At 41.2% G+C, this 22,922-nt stretch overlaps 1 protein-coding gene across 1 annotated transcript in view; it reads right to left on the bottom strand.

Annotated features, from left to right (window-relative positions):
* Nucleotides 1-6,069: 6,069 nt before the first annotated feature.
* Nucleotides 6,070-22,922, bottom strand: part of f13a1b (coagulation factor XIII, A1 polypeptide b) — a 28,914-nt gene continuing 12,061 nt past the window's right edge. Inside the window, exons 6-15 of the mRNA XM_062994347.1 lie at nucleotides 18,059-18,166; nucleotides 17,548-17,728; nucleotides 14,154-14,292; nucleotides 13,527-13,630; nucleotides 13,155-13,243; nucleotides 12,361-12,514; nucleotides 11,139-11,414; nucleotides 9,173-9,333; nucleotides 7,117-7,253; nucleotides 6,070-6,515 (exon numbers count right to left, since the gene is read on the bottom strand). Of these exons, the coding sequence (XP_062850417.1) occupies nucleotides 6,374-6,515; nucleotides 7,117-7,253; nucleotides 9,173-9,333; nucleotides 11,139-11,414; nucleotides 12,361-12,514; nucleotides 13,155-13,243; nucleotides 13,527-13,630; nucleotides 14,154-14,292; nucleotides 17,548-17,728; nucleotides 18,059-18,166 (1,491 nt within the window). The 3' untranslated portion in view covers nucleotides 6,070-6,373. The remainder of the gene's footprint in view (nucleotides 6,516-7,116; nucleotides 7,254-9,172; nucleotides 9,334-11,138; nucleotides 11,415-12,360; nucleotides 12,515-13,154; nucleotides 13,244-13,526; nucleotides 13,631-14,153; nucleotides 14,293-17,547; nucleotides 17,729-18,058; nucleotides 18,167-22,922) is intronic.

The following is a 22,922-nucleotide window of genomic DNA, read 5'->3' as shown; positions in this document are numbered from 1 at the left end:
GAATTTTAGGAAACAGTTAAATGTGTACATTCCTATTAACATCAGTGTCATAGAAAGAGTCAGCAGTTTTAAATCTCTTGGCCCATACATCTATAAAGACCTTTAAAGGTTTAAACACAAAGAAATATTGTTGTAAAGAAAGCATAAGAGCATTTAAGCTCAAATAGCTAAAAACTGGCATGAACCCCTGCATTCTTGGATCTGCACAATCAGAGCATACTCACTGGTTGCACTGTGGCAACTACAAACCAGTATAACTCTTCTCTTGTTTCTATCCAACATTCTTGAATAGGGGATCTATATCCCCTCCATGCACTCTTGTAACAGGTGTTTTCTAGGGCTCTGTATTAGGTCCTCTTTTATTCTCCATGACAGAGCTGATATGTATTCCTAGAGATCAATCTCCAACCCATGACCAAGACATCTCTCTTAATAACTTCCAGATCAAAGCATCTGCTGTGTATAACTTAGAGAACTTTTAGCAGACTTTTATCCTTGTTGCAGATGGCCAGAGCAGCCTGTCAAATTGTGACATTTAGTTCTCAATTTCTGTGCTGTCCTTGTTCTATTTACTTTCTCTGTTGCAGGTTGCTGATGTTTTTGTGTCTTTAATTTGTTACTAAGTTGGCCATTAATTTATTTGAGATTGTCCCTATTTTTTGTTAGTGGCTGTGTAGTCACAGCATGTTCTACATTGATTAAATATCTGCATATGGATTCTTGCAGATGTGTGGGATCCGCTTTTTGCTTTCTGGAGCTAGCCACATTGTAGTCCCATTACAGGTGATGTTTTTACTAGAAGTTTTTTTTAGTAAAAGATCAAGCAGAGCATGAAGACTGTGTAGTGTTTACTGTGTATTAAACTGCTACTCGCTTTGTGACAAAAGGCTGTAGAATACTCTATGTAGTATCTTGTTTAATAATAACACATTAACTAGTTTAATAAACATGTTCACAGGTACTTTAAAATGTAAATATTTTATAAACTTAAAATAAGTATAAAAAAGTTACACTTACAAGACAGACTTCCCATATCAGTAAGTAAATCCTTAAATCTAGAGGGTTAGCCAGCATGTCCAGTGATGTTGGAACCTCAGGGTCTCCATTCTTCTCTGCTGCTCATTAAGATAAACTGTGTGTTAAATGTTTATCAGAAAGTTTTTAGGTTTGAATTTTCTCATTTACTGCTGTTTTATTATGCTGTTTTTTAAGCCAGGTAGTAAACCCCCTGCACACACCCACAACAATTTTTTATATATATTTTGTTTATGCATTTTCTCCCCTTTTTCTTCCTTTTAGTGCATCCAATTGCCCGATTGCGTCATGCTTCCTCTCCACCAATGCCAATCCTTGCTCTGATTGCGGCAGATAGATCTAAGACTCGATACAATGTATTTGAGATCCCAGCTCTGGTTCCAGTGTGTGTTTTTACTGCTGCGTTACCTGAGCGGCCTACACACAATTATTTTAGGAACTCCAATGAACCTGCATGTCTTTAGATTTGGCCTAAAGAATGTATAATACATTAAATATGCCATAATATTCTGACAAGTGGAGTGATGGTATTAATATTTTTGAGCTCAGTATCATGGTTTTTGGTATTACTGTAAGATGTAATAAAATATTTACTGGAAATTTACTGGTTTTGGTGTGCTTTTTACAGAGGCTGGCTGCATCTCAAACAGTACAGTATCATTCTAAATAATAATATAATAATAATAATAATAATAATAATAATAATAATAATAATAATAATAATAATAAAACAATAATAGTTTATAGTTTAGTATTTGGGCATTTTACTGAACACCATTTTACTGCTGTAAGGGCAGCGTTATCAATGATCTTACGTTTTACCTGATAGGGCTTCAAATGGGGTCTTGCGTTGTGTTATGTTACTAATGAAACTTTAAAGAAGGGTTTGTAACTGCATCACTGTCAGAAGTGTTTCAAACTCTTGGGATTTTAAAAGCGAACGTCCTTGATTGGCTATTCAAAAGTAATACAAATATTTCATTCATAAATTACCGTTAAAATACAGAAACCGTGCAAAAAACAAACAATAATAATGCAAATTAGCAAACAATGTAGTTCAGGTCTACAAAATATTTGTAAGACTAAATCTCTCGTTACTTTACTGTGATAAAGTTAGTTTCATTTTCGTTTGATATTCAGCATTTCAGTTTACCTCAGTGTTAGAAATAACACTAAATACCAACTCATTAAAAAACAAATCATAGACAGATGAAAACTAACACGCTACAAATACAATTTTATGTTAAATCTTACATTACGTCCATTTGTTTAAAACGAAACGACTGTTCGAGCTTTTACTAGTTAGGGACCGTCTTAAAACTAACAATAAACGTAGTCATAACATTCATAGCGCATTAAATCAGATAAATACATCTATTAAAGTATCATATGATTACTGATGTCAAAGCAATGTTTATATTTACACATCAGCTGTTCCTCACCTACTACAACCCTTATTTTTGGATTTACAATTTAAAATGTATATTATTAGACTTAATGCAGATAAATAAATCTAATAAAGTGTCAAACCAATTTTATATACACATACAATAGTTGCTCACCAACTACAACTTTTAATTTTATAAAAAATATTGTGCAAATAAATCTATTAAAACCTTGTATCATTTGATTTATTGATGTTATATAATTTTTATATACACATCATTGTTCCTCACCTACTAGAAACCTTATTTTTGCAAACTTTTTAAAATGTATTTTATATTATCTTTATAATGATGATGAATATACGTATAATAATTTTATATTGAGATAAATTAACCTAGTAAAAACTCTACTAAAAATTATTATTCTGTCATTATTAATATCAAATTAATTTTTATATACACAAACATACACAATATATACACAAATCTGTATGTCCCTCCTGTACAAGAAACCTTATTTTTTAAGTAATTGTTGTATTTACTTATAATGAATGTATTGTGTAGATAAATAAATCTTCCCTTCTTATAAATGTCAATCCAAATTTAGCATGTGTTCCACGCTTTTTTCTTAATTACACTGCAAATTTTAAAACAAACCTATCACACTAAAACTAATACAACTGAAAAGAATATGTGATATAAATGAAATTAAAAACAATGTTGTAATTAGTGTCTTTATCAGGATTTTTCAAACTTTTTTTCCAGCAACCCACATTTTGTCCATGATTTTACCATGACCCAGGCAACACAAAGCATCAAAACGAAACACAAAACTGAATATGCTTAAGTAATACAAATGGTGGCAGTCTGGTCTCACTGTGGTTTACAAGATAACATAAAGCCTGCGGGAAGGGGGGGGGTGTTCATGTACAAGTTTATTTCATACCTGTTAAAATTTGTTGATTTAATTATTATTATTTTTCTCTGCGACCCCAGGGTTTAAATATATTTTATATATTTGTGTATATAAAAGTAAGTTTGACATGAATTAAAATCGCATTTCAAAAGATTCATTTAACTGATTTAATGCACTGTGAATGTTATAAATACACTGCCTAGCCAAAAAAGGTCGCCACCTGGATTTAACTAAGCAAATAGGTAAGAGCCTCTCATTGGATAATTACTGCATGGGTGATTATGTTTCAGCTGGCACAAGTTATTTAACCCTAACCGATGCAGTGGGTAGCATCTCATTTGTTAAACAACCATGTCGAAAGACACATCCTGTGGTCGTGGAAAATATGTTAATCTGTTTCAGAAGGGTCAAATTACTGGCATGCATCAAGCAGAGAAAACATCTAAGGAGAAGCTGAAACTACTAAAATCGTGTTAGAAACTGTTTAATGCATTATTAAAAAGTGGAAGGACAATGGGGGGGGGGGGGCATCATCTTCGAGGAAGGAATGTGGTCGGAAAAAAATCCTGAATGATTGTGATCGGCGATCACTTAAACGTTTGGTGAAATAAAATGGTAGAAAAACTTCAGTAGAACTCAGGGATCTGTTTAATAGTGACAGTAAGAGCATTTCCACACACACAATGCGAAGGGAACTCAAGGGATTGGGACTAAACAGCTGTGTAGCCTTAAGAAAACCACTTGTCAGTGAGGCTAACCAGCAAAAATCATAAAGATTGGACTCTGGAGCAAAGCATGAAGGTCATGTGGTCTGATGAGTCCAGATTTACCCTGTTCCAGTGTATTTCTCTGTTTAAAGATAGTCCCTAACTCAGCAGCAGTGAAACGGTCGTTTCGTTTTTAATTTAAATAAATGGACGTAATGTAAGATTCAACGTGTTGTTCATTTTTATTTGTCTATAAATTTTCAAAATAAGTAGATATTAAGTGTAATTTCTAACACCGAGATAGACCGGAATGCTGAAGGTCAAACGGATGTTAAACATCAAGTTTACCGCAGTAAAATACTGAACATCGCTTAAATCATCAGTTACTTACAGGATCTGGCTCAGGTCAGGGAATCAGAACTCTACTGAATGATAAACAGAGACTTGCATCAGCACCGCAGCAGAAAGTTTGTAAACAACGCCTTTACTTCCTTATTTAAAAAAAGCAGCAACCAAACCAAAAACACCTACTGCTCCACCCTGCGATATTAAACCCCCCTGACACTATTATAAATTAAAATTGCAGACATTCCAAACACAGGCAAAGCAAATCTATTTATATAGCAGATTTTATACACAGAGTCAAAGTAATCTGCATGATTAAAAAAACTGCTGTTAACATATATTTTATAGCTTTGGTAAAAGTTAGTTTTTAATGATTTTTTTTACCAAGAACAAATTGATGTACACTATATTGCCAAAAGTATTCACTCACCCATCCAAATAATAGAATTCAGGTGTTTTAATCACTTCCATGGCCACAGGTGTATAAAACCAAGCATGCAGACTGCCTTACAAACATTAGTGAAGGAAGGGGTCGCTCTCAGGAGCTCAGTGAATTCCAGCGTGGTACCGTGATAGGATGCCACCTGTGCAACAAGTCCAGTCGTGAAATTTCCTCGCTACTGAATATTCCTCAGTCAACTGTCAGTGGTATTATAACAAAGTGGAAGTGATTGGAAATGACAGCAACTCAGCCACGAAGTGTTAGCCACATAAAATGACAGAGCAGGGTAAGCGGATGCCGAGGTGCATAGTGTGCAGAGGTTGCCAACTTCCTGCTGAGTCAATCGCTACAGACCTCCAAACTTCATGTGACCTTTAGATTAGCTCAAGAATAGCTCATGCTGTTCTTCAATGGTCAGGACTCTCCCAGGACCACCACAGAGCAGGTATTATTTGGGTGGTGGATCATCCTCAGCACCGTAGTGACACTGACATGGTGGTGGTGTGTTAGTATGTGTTGTGCTGGTATGAGTGGATAGGACACAGCTGTGCTGCTGGAGTTTTTATACACCTCACTGTCCCTGCTGGACTGCAAATAGTCCACCAACCAAAAATATCCAGCCAACAGCGCCCTGTGACCACTGATGAAGGTCTAGAAGATGACCAACTCAAACAGCAGCAAAGGTGGACCAACTAGGTAAGAGTGTCTAACAGAGTGGACAGTGAGTGGACACGGTATTTAAAAACTCCAGCAGCGCTGCTGTCTGATCCACTCATGCCAGCACTAACACACCACCACCATGTCATTGTCACCGCAGTGCTGAGAATGATCCACCACCTAAATAATACCTTCTCTGTGGGGGTCCTGACCATTAAAGAACAGGGTGAAAGAAGGCTAAAAAGTATGTAGAAAATCAGATGGACTGCAGTCAGTAATTGTAGAACTACAAAGTGCTTCTATATGGTAAGTGGAGCTGATAAATTGGACAATAAGTGTAGAAACAAGGAGGTGGTTTTAATGTTATGGCTGATTAGTGTATAGGACAACAGAGATTTTGGACTGTTAAACAGCTTAAGTGTTATATCAAGCAGTAATGAGGGAAAAATCTACTAATCTATCAAGTACCACAATTAATGCCTTCAATTCCCAAATGATTACAAAATGCTGTTTAAAAAGTTGTTTTTTGTTTATTAGGATTTTAACTTCATGTTTTACACTTTGGTTACATTCATGACAGGAACGGTAGCCAAATTACACACCAATAACATGTAATTACTTAATCATTAATATCAGAAACATTAAAAAACAGTAAACAAATCATGACATTTACTGTAAATCTGAAATTATACTATATATTTGGTGTTGGACTAATACTTATATGAAGTTTTTTAAACTGTCTTTAGTTTTACAGTCAGTTCTGTAAACCGGGCTTAAGTACAACAAGTAATGATTCAGCTTGTTTATTCAACATTAGCATCAGGATTAAAGCAAGTTATTCTGGGTTATTATAGTTATTGTTGGTTTTTGATTTCTTCTTTAAAGTTTATGGTTGAATTGTGATCCCAGTCTCTCCATACACCTGCCTGAGAGCAGCACAGTCCAGACTGGCCATGATTTTGGTGGTTCCGGCCCGACGAGGACTGAAACTCTCTGTCCATGTTATAGAGCTTCCTGGGCCAATTATGCTGCAAAACACACACACGTTTTATTGGCTTTTACCTTAAAACTGTGAATATTTACCATTACAGTGCAACTGCAAAATAATCCAGATGCATCCTGGATGAAGATAATTGTTCCCCAGTGATATAGTGCTTTGTTTGTTTATTAGGATTTTAACATCATGTTTTACACTTCGGTTACATTCATGACAGGAACGGTAGTTACTCATTACACAAGATTCATCAGTTCACAAGGTTATATCAAACACAGTCATGGACAATTTAGTATCTCCAATTAACCTCACTTGCACGTCTTTGGACTGTGGGAGGAAACTGGAGCATCCGGAGTAAACCCACGCAGACACCGGAAGAACATGCAAACTCCACACAGAAGGACCCAGACTGCCCCACCTGGGGATCGAACCCAGAACCTTCTTGCTGTGAGGCGACAGTGCTACCCACTTATCCACGGTGCCGCCCGATATAGTGCTTTAATTTAATTAATAATGTTTGCAGAACATGATGCACAGATAAAAACACACTTGCAAAGCTTTACTGAATGATAATCCTTCTAGTGGTGTTTAGTCAAACTATAAATCATACCAAAGATAAAGCTTGATTTCTTTACCTGTACTGTTTAGTATTAATAGACATGATTCCAGGTCCCTCCACACGCACATACACGTTTTCCAGGCTGAATTTAAAGGGATTAGTAAACTCCACAGTTACATACATCTCCTCATTCACTTTTGGAAATCCAGTCACCTAGAGAGAGAGACAGAGAGAGAAAGAGAGAGAGAGAGACAGAGAGAGAAAGAGAGAGGGACAGAGAGAAAGAAGATTTAACAGCAGATAAGTTTGAAATACAATGGTCAGGACTCGCCCAGGACCACCACAGAGTAGGTATTAGAAGATATACTTTATTTGTCATATATACATATACAGTACAATGAAATTCTTTCTTGAGTGAATAAGACACAGCAGTGCTAATGGAGTTTTTCAACACCTCACTGTCACTGCTGGACTGAGAATAGTACACCAAACAAAAATATCCAGTCAACAGCGCCCCGTGGGCAGCGTCCTGTGACCACTGATGAAGGTCTAGAACAGGGGTATTCAACTAAAATTTAAAGGGGTCCAGTTAGAGAAAATTTCTTGAAGCAAAGGTCCGGAATGTTTAACTATATATATATATAGTATATATATAATGTAAATATATTGATATTTACATTTTCAGCATTTAGCAGACGCTTTTATCCAAAGCGACTTACACAATGAGCGGAACACAATGAGCAATTGAGTGTTAAGGGCCTTGCTCAGGGACCCAACAGTGGCAACTTGGTCGTGGTGGGGCTTGAACCGGCAACCTTCTGTTTATTAGTCCAGTACCTTAACCACTATAACATATATACAATATAGTATAATGTAGCCTAGTAGTCGTATCAACATCTGCATGTTATCAATAACTGTCAAATCAAATGTCTGTTTATTTATTAGGATTATAACGTCGTGTTTTACACTTTGGTTACATTCATGACAGGAACGGTAGTTACTCATTACACAAGACTCATCAGGTCACAAGGTTATATCGAACACAGTCATGGACAAGTTAGTATCTCCAATACACCTCACTTGCATGTTTTTGGACTGTGGGAGGAAACCGGAGCACCGAAGGAAACCCACACAGACACGGGGAGAACATGCACACACAGAGAGGACCCGGACCGCCCCACCTTATCAAACCTTTCTCTTATCAAATTAAGAGAAAATAAAAATAAATTGTGCTCCAGTGGGAAGAACAGAAATGAGTCTCTCCATCACGGATTAAATGCTGTATTTTCACTGTACACGTTTCTTTTTTGGAGAGCGCCATTTGTCTCCTGTCTCACTCGTCTTTTTCTCAACTTTCTCCTGCACAGTCGTCTGTATCTCTACCTTCGTTTTTTCTACATTCGCTATCTTTCTTTTTCTTTCCACCGTCTTTTCACATGTAACTCGCCTCTAACTCCCTCATCTGTCTGCACTGTAGAGTCGCTGTGTTTACCGGCTGGAATGCACAGACTTGATTGGCTGAGTGGTGTCACGTGATTGGTTCTTATCCGCTAAACCGCTACCGTAAAGGCTACAAAAGCTGCGCCGGTTAAAATAGAAGCGCTCCGTCAGGTTTCAAATAATAACTTTCTGTTTTGGCTATAGGTCCGGGTCCGTATGGGACAGCTTCTGGGTCCGGATCCGGACCGCGGTCCGCCTGTTAGTGACCTCTGGTCTAGAAGATTACCAACTCAAACACACACCAACACACCATCACCATGTCAGTGTCACTGCAGTGCTGAGAATAATCCACCACCTAAATAATACCTGCTCTGTGGTGGTCCTGACCACTAAAGAACAGGGTGAAAGCAGGTTAAAAAGATATGTAGAGAAACAGATGGACTACAGTCAGTAATTGTAGAACTACAAAGTGCTTCTATGTGGTAAGTGGAGCTGATAAAATGGACAGTGAGTGTAGAAACAAGGAGGTGGTTTTAATGTTATGGTCAGTGTATTATCATAATGTATCTGTGTTACAAGGTGGTGCAGGTGTGTAGATGTTAAGTTAATTAAAATAAATGCAGTTAATCTCCACATCACTTAATGGGCAAAAATTCAAACTGTATGCATAAGATATAAACGGTGCATCAAACCTGTACAATGAGTTTTGGGTTGTGCACTGTGACGAGTCTCATGGCGGTTATGATCTGGCCCGTCTCTTTCACTTTCCCTGTAGCAATGAAGTGCAGGTTCCCCTGTTCCACCAGCTTATTCTGATAGTCCTTACTGCGGACCACCACTTTTTCCTTCTTACCTAGCACCAACATAAACAGTACAGCAAACATTACTTATTATCAGTATTCAACGTAGGGATGTTTTTATTTTAGCTATACATGCTTAAACAATTTATTTTCAATAAAATTTAAAATATCTGATGTTTTAACTGTGGTATTGGGGGGGCAAGTCTGAGATCACATGCAAAAATCTTTAATGCTGCAACTTTTTTATGTACTATTACTTATGTGGTTCAATCCACATGCATATATACTGTATGTTTTTGATTTTTTTTATTGTGTTTGTTATGGATGCATACGTTTTTAAAGTATCTAATTCCCGACCCTCATAGAAATTCTAATTATTTGCTAAATCAAACATTTACACATTGGAAAATAAAACATTGAAAAATAATAAATGTAAAAAACTGTTACACATGCCACATTTTGTGTAATTTTTTTCAAAAAATAAGCATGCCTGTTTGATTCCTTTTTTCAACGTACTATTTTTTTCATTATTTATTTGGTACTGTGAGACACATGATGCATGGGTATAATAATTTTTTTGTATATAATTATGCAAAATAAATAAACCATTTCATTTTTTTCAAAGTATTTTTAAATGTGTTCATTTTTGGTTTCTTCACATTTGTTCTGTTACCTATGGCTTGTGCGCATCAGTGCTTGCTGCTATTATCAGAAATGATAATAATTGTAAGAAATGATAATTATTTATAGAGTTTCAGACTGCTTTACTAAAACTTTCTGTGATTTTATGCTAATAATTATACCATATAATCATACCACTGTACTAAATAGTAGGCATGTCAATTGTGGCATATATATTTGAAACGGTAGTTTTTAAGATTACTGTAGTAATAGTAGTTTGTTGACCGTTATTTTGGCATGCTTTTTTATGATACCATGCTGGTTAAAATGTACATAAATCACAATCATAGTTGATTTATCTATGTTCATCTCTGCTGTCTAGTACATTATTATGCACTTTTTGATCTACCTAAAAAGTTGTCATACTATTTAGGCATACTGTTTAGTATGTTGACTTGGTTAGTATAGTAGTATACACTTGACTTATTTGTGGCTACTAAGCGTACATAACCTTTCATTATGTGATAGGTTCAAGCTCACAACTGCCAATCTGCCACTGTTGGGCACCTCACCAAGGCCCTTACCCAGACTGTTTTTCATTCAATCACAATTGTATGTCGCTTTGTATAAAAGTATAAAAAGAAGTTGTGGCATACTTATTTAGTAGTTAGTATGCAGTATATGCGTTGTGGAAAAGATGCTTGAAATTATATAAGTTTAGTTTGGAACTGAACTGTTTTGGCATACTGCTTAGTATTTAAGTATGCACTATTTGTTGCAAGCAGTCGCAGTGTTTACATACTCTTTAGTATGTTTATAAGTGTGTAGTGCTGTTTGTAGAAAAGATGTTCACTTATAGTGTGGGTATATATTATGTGGTGTTTGTCGAAATGTTATTATAATGTTTAGACAAATTTCCCATGGTGGTAATATGCCATTTAAATGCAGCCAGATGTTAACATACTATTTCATTATGTTTTGTGGTGTGGCAAATCCATGTTTTTCTGTAAGTCGTTCTGGAAAAGAGCGTCTGCTAAATGCTGAAAATGTAAATGTTGTCACAATTTGAGTTTGTAAATACATGTCTCATATTTGCAAAAAATGTTTAACTCTATTTAAAAAAAGGCATATCTTAGTGAAATGTAGAGAGTAAACCTGATTATTGCCTGTGTGAATTATAGAAGGTGACACAGACACACACAAACAAACATAGTTCACATTCAGCTCTTGTACTTACTCTGCTGTGGCTCCAGCTTTATAGTCGGGGTCTGGAAGACAACCTCAGCACTAGATACGCCAGTGTAATACACCACGTTACCACTGATGTAAATGTCCACCACTCGCTTCTGGCTGCTGTGGTTAGTGAACTGCAGCTCTAGATCAAAATTATCACCCAGCTGCACCTCCAGTGCAGGGATCTCCAAATCCACTTCTGCCTGAGGAAAAGAAGCTTTCTCCCGCTGACACCCAAACTCCTCAGCCTTCTCCAGAACCCTGCGCTCTTCAGCACTGCCTACAGTGAGACAAGGACAGACGAAGGATTATATCTGTACCAGTCAGGGTTTACAAACTTACAAAAAGTTAATCAACAAAGGTTAGCATATGTTAGTGTACAGTATTTCTCTTTACATTTACATTTTCATTTACATTTTCAGCATTTAGCAGACGCTTTTATCCAAAGCGACTTACACAATGAGCTGAACACGATGAGCAATTGAGGGTTAAGGGCCTTGCAACAGTGGCAACTTGGTGGTGGCGGGGCTTGAACCGGCAACCTTCTGCTTACTAGTCCAGTACCTTAACCACTGAGCTATCACTGCCCTACACTGCCCTCTTTACATAATAATAATCATTTATGTCATCTTACATTTGAACAAAATTCTATATAGGCAAGTGTTCTAGCGTACTTCAATCATCATTTACTCTATATACATATGAGGTTCTTCAAAAAGTTTCTGCACTTTAACTCAAAAACAAATAACATCACTTTTATACATAGTCACCTTCCAATGCATTTTTCCAGCATTGTACAAACTTTTTAATGCCATCAGCATAAAATGTTTTTGGTTGAGCACATAGCCACTGATGCACCACAGCCTTCACATCATCATCACATGAAAATCTTCTTCCCCTTAAAGCTTCTTTGAGCGTCCAAAAAGGTGTAAATCAGATGCCGCTAAATCCGGACTATAAGCTCTCTCAGTCTCTCAGACACGATCAATTACCACTCCTCCCACCCTCACCGTTTCCTACCAAAATATAAAAGTGTGGAAACTTTCTGAAGATCCCTCTTATATACATCTAATAAAAGTAAAAGGGTCAGAACCTTGATTATCACTATAATGTATGATAGAGATAAACACTGAAATAGAAATGCCCAAAGATTCAGGTACACAAATATGTGAAATATTGATTTTTACTCATGAAATTCAATGTTTTACTCATAGAAAACTCTTTACCCTCTGGGAATTTGTAGTTGCTGGTAATGTCTCTACGTCCATCATGCAGCACTGATTTGGTCAGTACCAGGCGGCCCACGTGGCTGGTGTTCACCTTTACCGGTTCCAGTGTGCCATCATTACTTCTGCGGTAGTAAACCAAGTCACTGTTTACCTAAGGATAAGGGAGTACATCTGATTAGGCCAAGCTGTATACCACTGGAATGAAAATATGATTATGTAATGATTAGATGATAATGGACTCAATACAATGGTTAAATTCATGTTCTATGATTTTCTACTTTGCAGGGGTTTCCCTCTATGCTTTTTGATCTAGTGTTTTAGATATATAGTTAGTATTTTTTATTCTAGATTGGTTAAAAACACAGTCCTGTATGCTGACTGGATGTAAACACAAGTATGTGTTGGGGAGTTGTCTGAATGTACAGGAAACATTTACATTATCAGCATTTAGCAGACGCTTTTATCCAAAGTGACTTACAGTACTGTGACAGTATTCAGTCTTGCTCAAGGCCCCAACAGTGGCAACCTGGCAGTGGAACCTTTAGATTACTAGTCCAGTACTTTAACCACTAGGCTACAACTGCCTACAACAAGACTAACAAGCAAACAGAAGGCATCATAATCCTGGTTAAATGGATGTTGGCATTTCACTGACAGCTTAAGGTGAGCAGTATCATATTCACACTTAAAATTACTCTCCTAACTTTTACCATTACTCCTAACTGGGCTTAAAATTGTTCTTTGTTTTAGGCTTTGAGTATATAGAACATTTGGTACACTGGCATATTCACCTCTGCAAACACAAATGGGGAATCGAAAGGATAGCAGACTTGGCCATGTTTGATAGCCACCACAGATGCAGGTCCACACCTGTACATACCTGTCCAACAGTGACAAAAGATAAGAAATAATGCATGAACCAACATGCTTGTCTTCTGTAGTAAATGTATATACACCAGTTTTTGAGTCTTACACATAATCCTTAAGTTTAAATGTAATATTATATGTAGTAACAACTTCATTATCTGGGAAATCTCTTTGTAAAACAGTCTACAAACTAGACTTGCATTTCCTGAAGAACTACAAAGTCCTTGCATAATGTTGCAAAAAGAAAAAAGGTTACTCAAAATTGACATATTGTGTTTGGAAGTGTAGGTGTTTACCGTCACTGGTCTCTTGAGGAGTAGCATCCACAACCTGCCAGCCTCCAAATCCATCAGGAAGGTCAGGTCTGGCCATGTAGCACTCATTCCAGCAGTGATAATTCCTGCAGGGCAATGGATATTCAAATTAAACATAAAACTCACAGCAAAAAAAAAGGTACTACAAATTGTACAACTGATCAGCCATAACATTAAAACCACCTCCTTGTTTCTACACTCACTGTCCATTTTATCAGCTCCACTTACCATATAGGAGCACTTTGTAGTTCTACAACACCACAGAGCAGGTATTATTCAGGTGGTGGATCATTCTCAGCACTGCAGTGACACTGACATGGTGGTGGTGTGTTAGTGTGTGTTGTGCTGGTATGAGTGGATCAGACACAGCAGCGCTGCTGGAGTTTTTAAATACCGTGTCCACTCACTGTCCACTCTATTAGACACGCCTACCTAGTTGGTCCACCTTGTAGATGTAAATGTAAAAGAGGTGGTTTTAATATTATGGCTGATCGGTGTATATGTACCTGTATATGATGTATAGGCATCAGTTGCACTCAAATAAATAAAAGAATTGTAGGATTATTTTAGTAGAAACCCATGATTTATTATCTTAATAACTGATCTGACCAAATGGAGTCCCTGGTGCGGGTCCTGTCCAGTCTGCCCTTGTCATCCAGTATAATGTCCATCTTCAGGTTTCCATCATTGTCATGGGCAGAGAAGAAGTTAGTCACCACTCTGCCGGGTATACCTAGGCAGCGCAAAACTGCAAAGTACAGAGGTAAATAGAGCCAATGAATTATTTTGAAACACTATGAAATGATGTACATTACAATTAACATCGACCACTGGCTTATCTGCATTCAATATTCCATAGCAGTGCAGTGTCAGTGGTATCTGAGTGTTTGTGTAAACAGACATAAAAAAGACCTGAATAAGTCAAAACATAATAAATGTGAATGTTTCCAAACATTCCCCATCCCTTGTGACATGTACAAAATGCTAAACAGGCCCAGTTGGTCTTGATTTTGGACCAACATACATGAAAAATTGACTAAATTTTGCCATAACCAAATAAATAAATAGTGTGCAGTAATGTGAAAAAAATATTCAGTTATATGAATAATAAGAATAATATAATCTCAGGCGCAGCGGTAAAAACACACGCTGGAACCAGAGCTGGGATCTCGAATACATCGTATGGAATCTCAGCTCTGCCTGCCGGCTAAGGCTGAGCGGCCCAATGAACAACGATTAGCCTGTTGTTCAGATATGGGCGGGACTAAGCCGGATGGGGTCTCTCTCCCATGACTGGTGCAATTACGACCTCTGCTGGCTGATTGGTAGCGCCTGCACAGAGATGAGAAAAGAGTGCTCTCAGGGTGTGTCTTTCCGTACACAACGCTGAGCTGCACTGCACTCGTCAAAGTGCAGGTGATAAAATGCATACGGCATGCTGCCCACGTGTCGGAGGGGGGGGGCGTGGGTTAGCTTCGTTCTCCTCAATCAGAGCAGGGATCGGCATTGGTGGAGAGGAAGCATGACGCAATCGGGCAATTGGACGCGCTCAACATGTGCATGGCAATGGATGGCCTCCTACCTCGAAGGCCGCTCTTACCAAGTGTCATGGAGGGGATCCATATCTCCTCCATGCACTCTCTCAACCGGTGTTCCTCAAGGCTCTGTACTTGCCCCACTTCTTTTCTCTATCTACACCCGCTCTCTGGGTAAGGTCATAGCCTCCCATGGCTTCTCCTACCACTCCTATGCAGATGACACTCAGCTCATTCTGTCATTTCCTCCTTCAGACACACGAGTCTCAGCTCACATCTCAGCATGTCTGCGAGATATATCACAATGGATGTCAGCTCATCATCTAAAACTCAATCCCAGCAAGACAGAGATGTTGCTCATTCCCGGAGATCAATCTCCAACCCAGGACCTAATCATCTCTCTTGATGACTCCCAGATCAGACCATCTGATAAGGTAAGAAGCCTTGGTGTCGTCCTGGATGACCAGCTGACCTTCTCTCCTCATATAGCCAACATGACAAGATCGTGCCGGTTCCTCCTCTACAACATCAGGGAGATTTGACCATTTCTCTCCAGGGAAGCTACCCAGATTCTGGTCCAGTCACTTGTAATCTCACGGTTTGACTACTGCAACTCCCTCCTGGCAGGTGCTCCAATGTGCACTATTAAACCCTTGCAGCTCATTCAAAATGCAGCTGCCCATCTGGTTTTTAACCAACCTAAACACTGCCACATCACCCCACTGCTGCGTTCTCTTCACTGGCTTCCTGTAGCTGCACACATCCAGTTAAAAACACTAATGCTCGCCAACAAAGCCAAAAATGGACCAGCCCCAAGCTACCTTCGAGGCCTAATCAAACCCCGCTCTGTACCACGCAACCTCCGAGCCACTAGTCTCGCTCGACTTGATCCTCCACCCAGGACTAAAGGAAGACAAGCATCAAGCCTCTTCTCTGTTCTAGCACCCAAGTGGTGGAATGAACTTCCTCTGTCTGTCCGAACATCTGAGTCTCTTGCTGTCTTTAAAAAACGATTAAAAACCCACCTATTTACTAAGCACTGAAGCTGACTTGTACTTATTTACTAAAAAATTTTTTCCATTTCCAAAAAAAAAAACAAAAAAAAAATACACACACTTTGGTTCTAACAGGTTTCAGAAGATTTGTGTTCTTCAACTGTTGTTTACTTAAACTTGAGAACTTCTGTAAGTCGCTCTGGATAAGAGCATCTGCTAAATGCAGAAAATGTAAATGTAAATCTGTAATGTACTTGGAAAATAGTACAGTGGGAAGTTTCCATAGCTCTGTTTTGCCTTAGGGGCAATTGTCTGTAAGGGCTTGGATTTATCTGATCCTTTTTTATCCTGTTAGAAGTCATCGTTTTTCGCAGCTCAGGTGGCGCAGCAGTAAAACACGCTATCACACCATAGCTGACATTTCGAACTCATCATTTCGAAACTCAGCTCTGCCACCTGGCAGGCTGGGCGGCTACATGAACAACGATTGGCTGTTGTTCATACAGGGTGGGGGGCCAGATAGGGACTTTTCATAACTGATGCAATTACGACCTCTGCTTGCTGGTTGCTGGCGCCTGCACAGAGTCAAGGAATAATGTGTTGATCAGGGTGTGGCTCTCCGTACACAAAGCTGATCCGCATATGAACTCGCCTTGTGCAGGTGAAAAAATGCAGTCAGGTACTGAGGGGGCATGTGTCAGTCTCGCTCTCCACAATCAGCAGTGGGGATCAGTATCAGTAGAGAGTGCAGAGGAAGTGTAATGCAATTGGGTAATTGGATACGACTAGATTGGGAGGGAAATTGGGAAAAATGCAACAACAACAAAAAGAAGTCATTGTTTTTCCAGATGTCATGGAGATCACCAAAAGGTTTGATGTTTTGAAGGTGCAATACATCTGTATTGTTGGCTATAAATGGCTTTATTAGGGCAAAGTAAAAGAAGTCAAGTTCATTTTACTTATTACTTCTACCTGTTGGCTTGAGTTAATTGACTGCACAGTAAAGTGGTTGATGAAAAGGGCTCAATTCTGGGTGCTACATTACATTTACATTTTCGGCATTTAGCAGACTCTTTTATCCAAAGCGACTTACAGTCTAAGCGCTTGAGGGCTAAGGGGCCTGGCTCAGAGGCCCAACAGTGGCAACCTGGGAGTGGTGGGGTTTGAACCAGTGACCTTCTGCTTACTAGTCCAGTACCTTAACCGGTAGGCTATAACTGCCCAATATTTGCATGAGTTTCTTCCAGGTACTCCTATTTCCTCCCATATTTATAAAATAGGATGTAGGAGGTAAATAGGCTACTCTAAATGACCTCTAGGTATAAGATGGATTGGTGCCCAGTCCTCTGTGTATCCCTGGTTTGTGCCAGTGTGTGAACAGAATGTAAAATCCTAAAAAGACTTTCACTTTGATTTGAAACGTTTTACTTCTGATCAGCAGAGGGCAGTAAAGGTATACATTCATGTTCTTACATGAGTTAAAGACAGCAGCATATACCCAGCACTGGGCATAGCAGACTGGCATTCCAGAACTTCCAGCATAGTTTAGCAGAATCTCCACACTGCCTGTCCAGGAGGTAGGAGCCACACCGTATGTGTAATCACCACTCCAGTTCCCCACCAAAACACCATCATCATCATCACGCGAGTTCAACTGTTAGAACAACATGGGAAAGCAAACATTGTTAATACCAATTCCATTCATTTCTATTAGTGTATTAAATAGTAAGAGAAGAAATAAATTAAGTAAGCAAATAAATAAATACATACCTATAAGAAAAAATTAAATTAATTACTTAATAATAATTCACACTATATATCAAAGTCAGTAGAAAGTTTATTCTTTTTTTTACTTTATTTAACCCAAATCATTACAAAAATGACTTTAGCAGTTTAACTGTTACTTTTTATGTAAGTCTTTCTTTAACAGAGTAATTCTGAAAGCTGGTAAAAGACTTTGGCGTTAAGAGTCTCAGTATCTCACCATGGCAGAGGCCTTCCTGCTGATTTTGATGGGATCTCCTCGGTTAGTAAGAGGCATTTCAGCTTTATCCAGGATGAACAGACACGCATCCAGAACACCAAATTCAAACTGAAACAGACAAATTAGGCTAAAAATAACACTACTAAAGCCCTGGGGCTTTCTGACATAATATACACTGATCATCTATAACATTAAAACCACCTCCTTGTTTCTACCCTCACTGTCCATTTTATCAGCTCCATATAGGAGCACTTTGTAGTTCTACAATTACTGACTGTAGTCCATCTGTTTCTCTACAAACACAACACACACTAACACACCACCACCATGTCATTGTCACTGCAGTGCTGAGAATGATCCACCACCCAAATAATACCTACTCTGTAGTGGTCCTGGGAGAGTCCTGACCATTGAAGAACAGCATGAAAGGGGGGTAACAAAGCATGCAGAGAAACAGATGTAGAAACAGACTACAGTCAGTAATTGTAGAACTACAAAGTGCTGCTATAGGGTAAGTGGAGCTGATAAAATGGACAGTGAGTATAGAAACATGGAGGTGGTTTTAATGTTATAGCTGATCAGTGTATGTATGGTATTACTGCAGAATTAACAATGTTTATAATACATTAATTGTCAAATGAATAAATGACATCACAATTTTCATGAACTATGTAAGGAAGCTCATAATAAGCACTACAATATGTGAGAATTCAGAGCAACATTAGGTGACAACCCCAAATCAGAAAAAAGTTGGGACAGTATGCATATGTGTGGATAAAAACACAGTCTTTCTGTCACGTGGGAAGAAAGGGACACAAATGCAGAAGTAAAATTATAAAAAGATATTTTATTTAATTAATAAGGACAACAGAAAAGGTAAACAGCTAACATAAAATAAAACAAAACCCAATCGGAAACTCCGACGGAAGCTGACAAACACCGATCTGAAAAGGAGAAAAACAAAAGAGAAAGGTTACACAACGGTAAGGCGTGGATTCGAACCGGGGATGCTGGCGTGACTGCCGATTACTTTCCGGAGTTGCCACCCAGCGGTTACAGAATCCAATGTTCCGTTTAACTAAAGGCACTGATGCCGAAATTACCACCAACGCTAAAACAGCGCGGAGTGAAAGCCGCTAATGCTAATGTTAGCGTTTTAAAGAGACAGCGATAAGGAGTCTGCCCAGCAACTGCACGAGAGCTGGGCAGCTGTAGAGAGTGTGGATTCGAACCGGGGATGTTGGCGTGACTACCGAGTACTTTCCGGAGTCGCCACCCAGCGGTTGGAGAATCCAATGTTCTGTTTGACTGAAGGCACTGATGCCTAGGATATAACCAGCGCTACTAGAGCACTGAGTGAGACCGCTAAGCTAAAGCTAGCGCTGAAACAAACAGCAGTTCGAGGACTGCGCGGCGTCGCACCACACTATTTCTAAGAGGACGAAAGAAAACCCTCATACCTCAAACCTTGCGGTTTTACTTACCCTAATGGCCTAGCGCCACCAGGGCTACCACCTATAGCTAAACAACAGTGTGGACGAGCTGCCACAAGAGACCACAAAACAAACAAAGGTGCGACACCCACTGCTGTGTAGAGCTGGCTTAAATAGCCAGCCCCACAGCTGTGGGTGATCAGCACTAATTGGGAGGTCTGGTATAAGAACCCTTTGTTTGCTGAGCTCTGTAACGTCTGTTTCGCTGGGAACCCGGGGCACGTTCACCAGCTACCACAGACCTCGTTATAGAACCCCCTCCTCTAGGGACAGCTCCTGAGGTCCCAAGACCCGCAGCACGGTTCCGTCGGAACTCGCGGATCAGTTCAGGGTCCAGGATCTGACGAGCCGGTACCCATGAACGTTCCTCAGGGCCGTAACCTTCCCAATCCACCAAGTATTGGGTACTACCCTGAACCTTCCTGCTGTCAAGTAACCGGCGAACCGTGAAGGCAGGGGCACCCTGGATGATACGAGGGGCGGGAGGTTGGGGAGGGGGTAAAACTCCCCCGCACATAAATGGTCGGAGATGGGAGACATGGAAGGTTGGATGCACTTTCATGCGGGGAGGAAGCTCCAACCTATACGTCACCGGGTTAATCCGCCTTACCACCTTGAACGGGCCAATGTACTTGGGTGCCAACTTATGTGGAACACCTCGAACGGGGAGATCCCTCGTTGAAACAAGTACTCGTTGGCCTGGCCGGAAGGTAAGAGCCGGCTGCCGCCTGCGGTCAGCTTTGCGCTTCACAGAGCGCTGGGTGGCCACAAGTGCCTGCCTAGCTTTGCGCCAGGCGGCGCGGCAGCGGCGGACCTGAAGCTGTACAGACGGGACCGCTACCTGCTGCTCTTGCTCAGGAAAGAGCGGAGGAGGGTACCCGAACTGAGCTTCAAACGGTGACATGCCGATCGCCGAATGATGCAGGGTGTTGTGAGCAAACTCTGCCCACATCAGCTTATCCGACCACGTGGTCGGATTCCCTGCCGTCAGGCACCTGAGCATCTTGCTCAGATCCTGGATAAGCCTCTCCGACTGCCCATTCGACTCCGGGTGGTAACCGGAGGATAAGCTGGCCTTCGCGCCAATAATTTGGCAAAAGGCCCGCCAGCACTGGCTCACAAACTGTGGGCCCCGATCTGACACAATGTCTGAGGGGACCCCATGTGCTCTCACCACATGATTCAGAATGATCTGCGCAGTGCCCATGGCGGATGGTAGCTTGGGCAGTGGGATAAAGAGGCAAGATTTGGTAAACCGGTCGACAATTACCAATACCGCCGTGAACCCTCTGGACTTAGGCAAGCCTGTCACAAAGTCCAGGGCAATGTGGGACCACGGTCTAGCCGGTATTGGCAACGGGTGAAGAAGGCCCCTGGGGCGCTCTCTGGGACTCTTGTTAAGAGCACACACCGAGCAGGCACGGACAAAGTCACGTACCTCATTCTCCATCCCCGGCCACCAAAATCTTCGGCGCAGCAAGACCAGGGACTTAGTCACGCCTGGGTGCGCCGCAAATGGGGAAGCATGAGCCCACTCGAAGACCTGACGCCGTACGGATGAAGGTACGTACAGTCTGTCAGGAGGTCCCCCACCGGGGTCGGGTTCAGCCCGTTGGGCATCCCGAATGACCTTCGATATGCCCCATGTGATTGGGGCCGCTATCTGGGTCGAGGGGATCACGGGATCAGGTCCGGTCTCCGGCCTGGTCGGTTCCCACTGTCTAGACAGAGCGTCCGGTTTGACGTTTTCGGACCCCGGTCTATAAGACAGTGTGAAATTGAACCTTCCAAAAAATAAGGACCACCGGGCCTGACGGGAGTTCATCCTCTTGACTTGCTGGATGAATGACAGATTTTTGTGATCCGTCCAGACAAGAAAAGGATGTTTGGCCCCCTCGAGCCAGTGTCGCCACTCCTCTAACGCCAACTTAATGGCCAAGAGTTCCCTGTCTCCAACCGGGTAGTTCCGCTCGGCTGGAGTCAGGCGGTGCGAGAAGAAGGCACATGGATGTAGCTTCTTCCCCGGCCCCACTCTTTGGGACAAAACTGCCCCAGCCCCGACCTCGGAAGCATCCACTTCGACAACGAAGGGTTCCTCTGGGTCGGGCAACTGCAAGACGGGAGCAGTCGTCAAGAGTGTTTTTAGCTTGTCGAAAGCTTGCTGGGCCTGCACCGTCCATTGGAACGGACCTTTGCCTGTGAGGTCCGTTAACGGGGCGGCGACTGAGCTAAAGTTCTTAATGAAACGCCGAAAAAAGTTTGCAAAGCCCAAAAACCTTTGCAGTTGGCGTAAAGAACTTGGAGTTGGCCACTTCTCCACCGCAGATACTTTAGCCGAGTCCATGCGCAGGGTGCCCTTGGACACTACAAACCCCAGAAACGAGACCGTGGGGGAGTGAAAGACCGACTTCTCCAGCTTGACAAACAGATGGTTGTCGAGCAAGAGCTGGAGAACTCGTCGGACATGCCCTATATGCTCGTCGATGGACTGACTAAAGATAAGAATATCGTCTAAGTAAACATAGACGAATTTACCAAGAGTCTCCCGCAAGACCTCATTGATAAATCTCTGGAAGACTGCGGGGGCATTCATTAACCCAAATGGCATCACCGAGTACTCATAGTGGCCAGTGGGCGTAATGAACGCAGTCTTCCACTCATCCCCCTGCCTGATCCGGATCAAATTGTACGCGCTGCGAAGATCGAGCTTTGAAAAAACCGATGCTCGCTGAAGGGCTTCGAAAGCCGTGGCCATCAGCGGCAGCGGGTACCGATCCTTGATCGTAATGGCATTCAGACCGCGATAATCGATACAGGGGCGCAGGGTGCCGTCCTTCTTGTTCACAAAAAAGAACCCTGCCCCAGCTGGGGAGGAAGAAGGACGGATGAACCCCTGTTTAAGCGCCTCACGCACATACTCCTCCATAGCAACCTTTTCTAGGCCGGAGAGCGAAAAAAGGCGCCCCCTAGGAGGAGTAGTGCCGGGCAAAAGGTTGATGGCGCAATCGAACGGTCTGTGGGGGGGCAAGTCCTGCGCCCGGGACTTGCTAAAAACCTCCCGTAAATCATGGTACACAGGAGGAACAGCTGCCAAATCCGGAATCGCCATCTTGGGTTCGGACGGCTCGGGGCTCGCGCCGCCTTGCAGTAGGCACGAGTCCCGACACTGCGTTCCCCAGATAAAGATCGATCCGGTGGCCCAGTCGATCTGGGGGTTGTGTCTTTGCAGCCACGAATACCCCAAAACCACCTGGAGGTGAGGAACGTGAGTCACAAGAAAGGTGATCCGTTCCTCGTGGTTTTCCAGGCGCAACGTGAGAGGTCGCGTCTGGTGGGTTATCGGGCTGCCCGCTACAGGTCGGCCATCCACA

The sequence above is a fragment of the Trichomycterus rosablanca genome, chromosome 4 (genome assembly GCF_030014385.1).
Source record: "Trichomycterus rosablanca isolate fTriRos1 chromosome 4, fTriRos1.hap1, whole genome shotgun sequence".
In the NCBI taxonomy this organism is placed as follows: Eukaryota; Metazoa; Chordata; class Actinopteri; order Siluriformes; family Trichomycteridae; genus Trichomycterus; species Trichomycterus rosablanca.
This window is presented reverse-complemented; position numbering and strand designations above follow the sequence as displayed.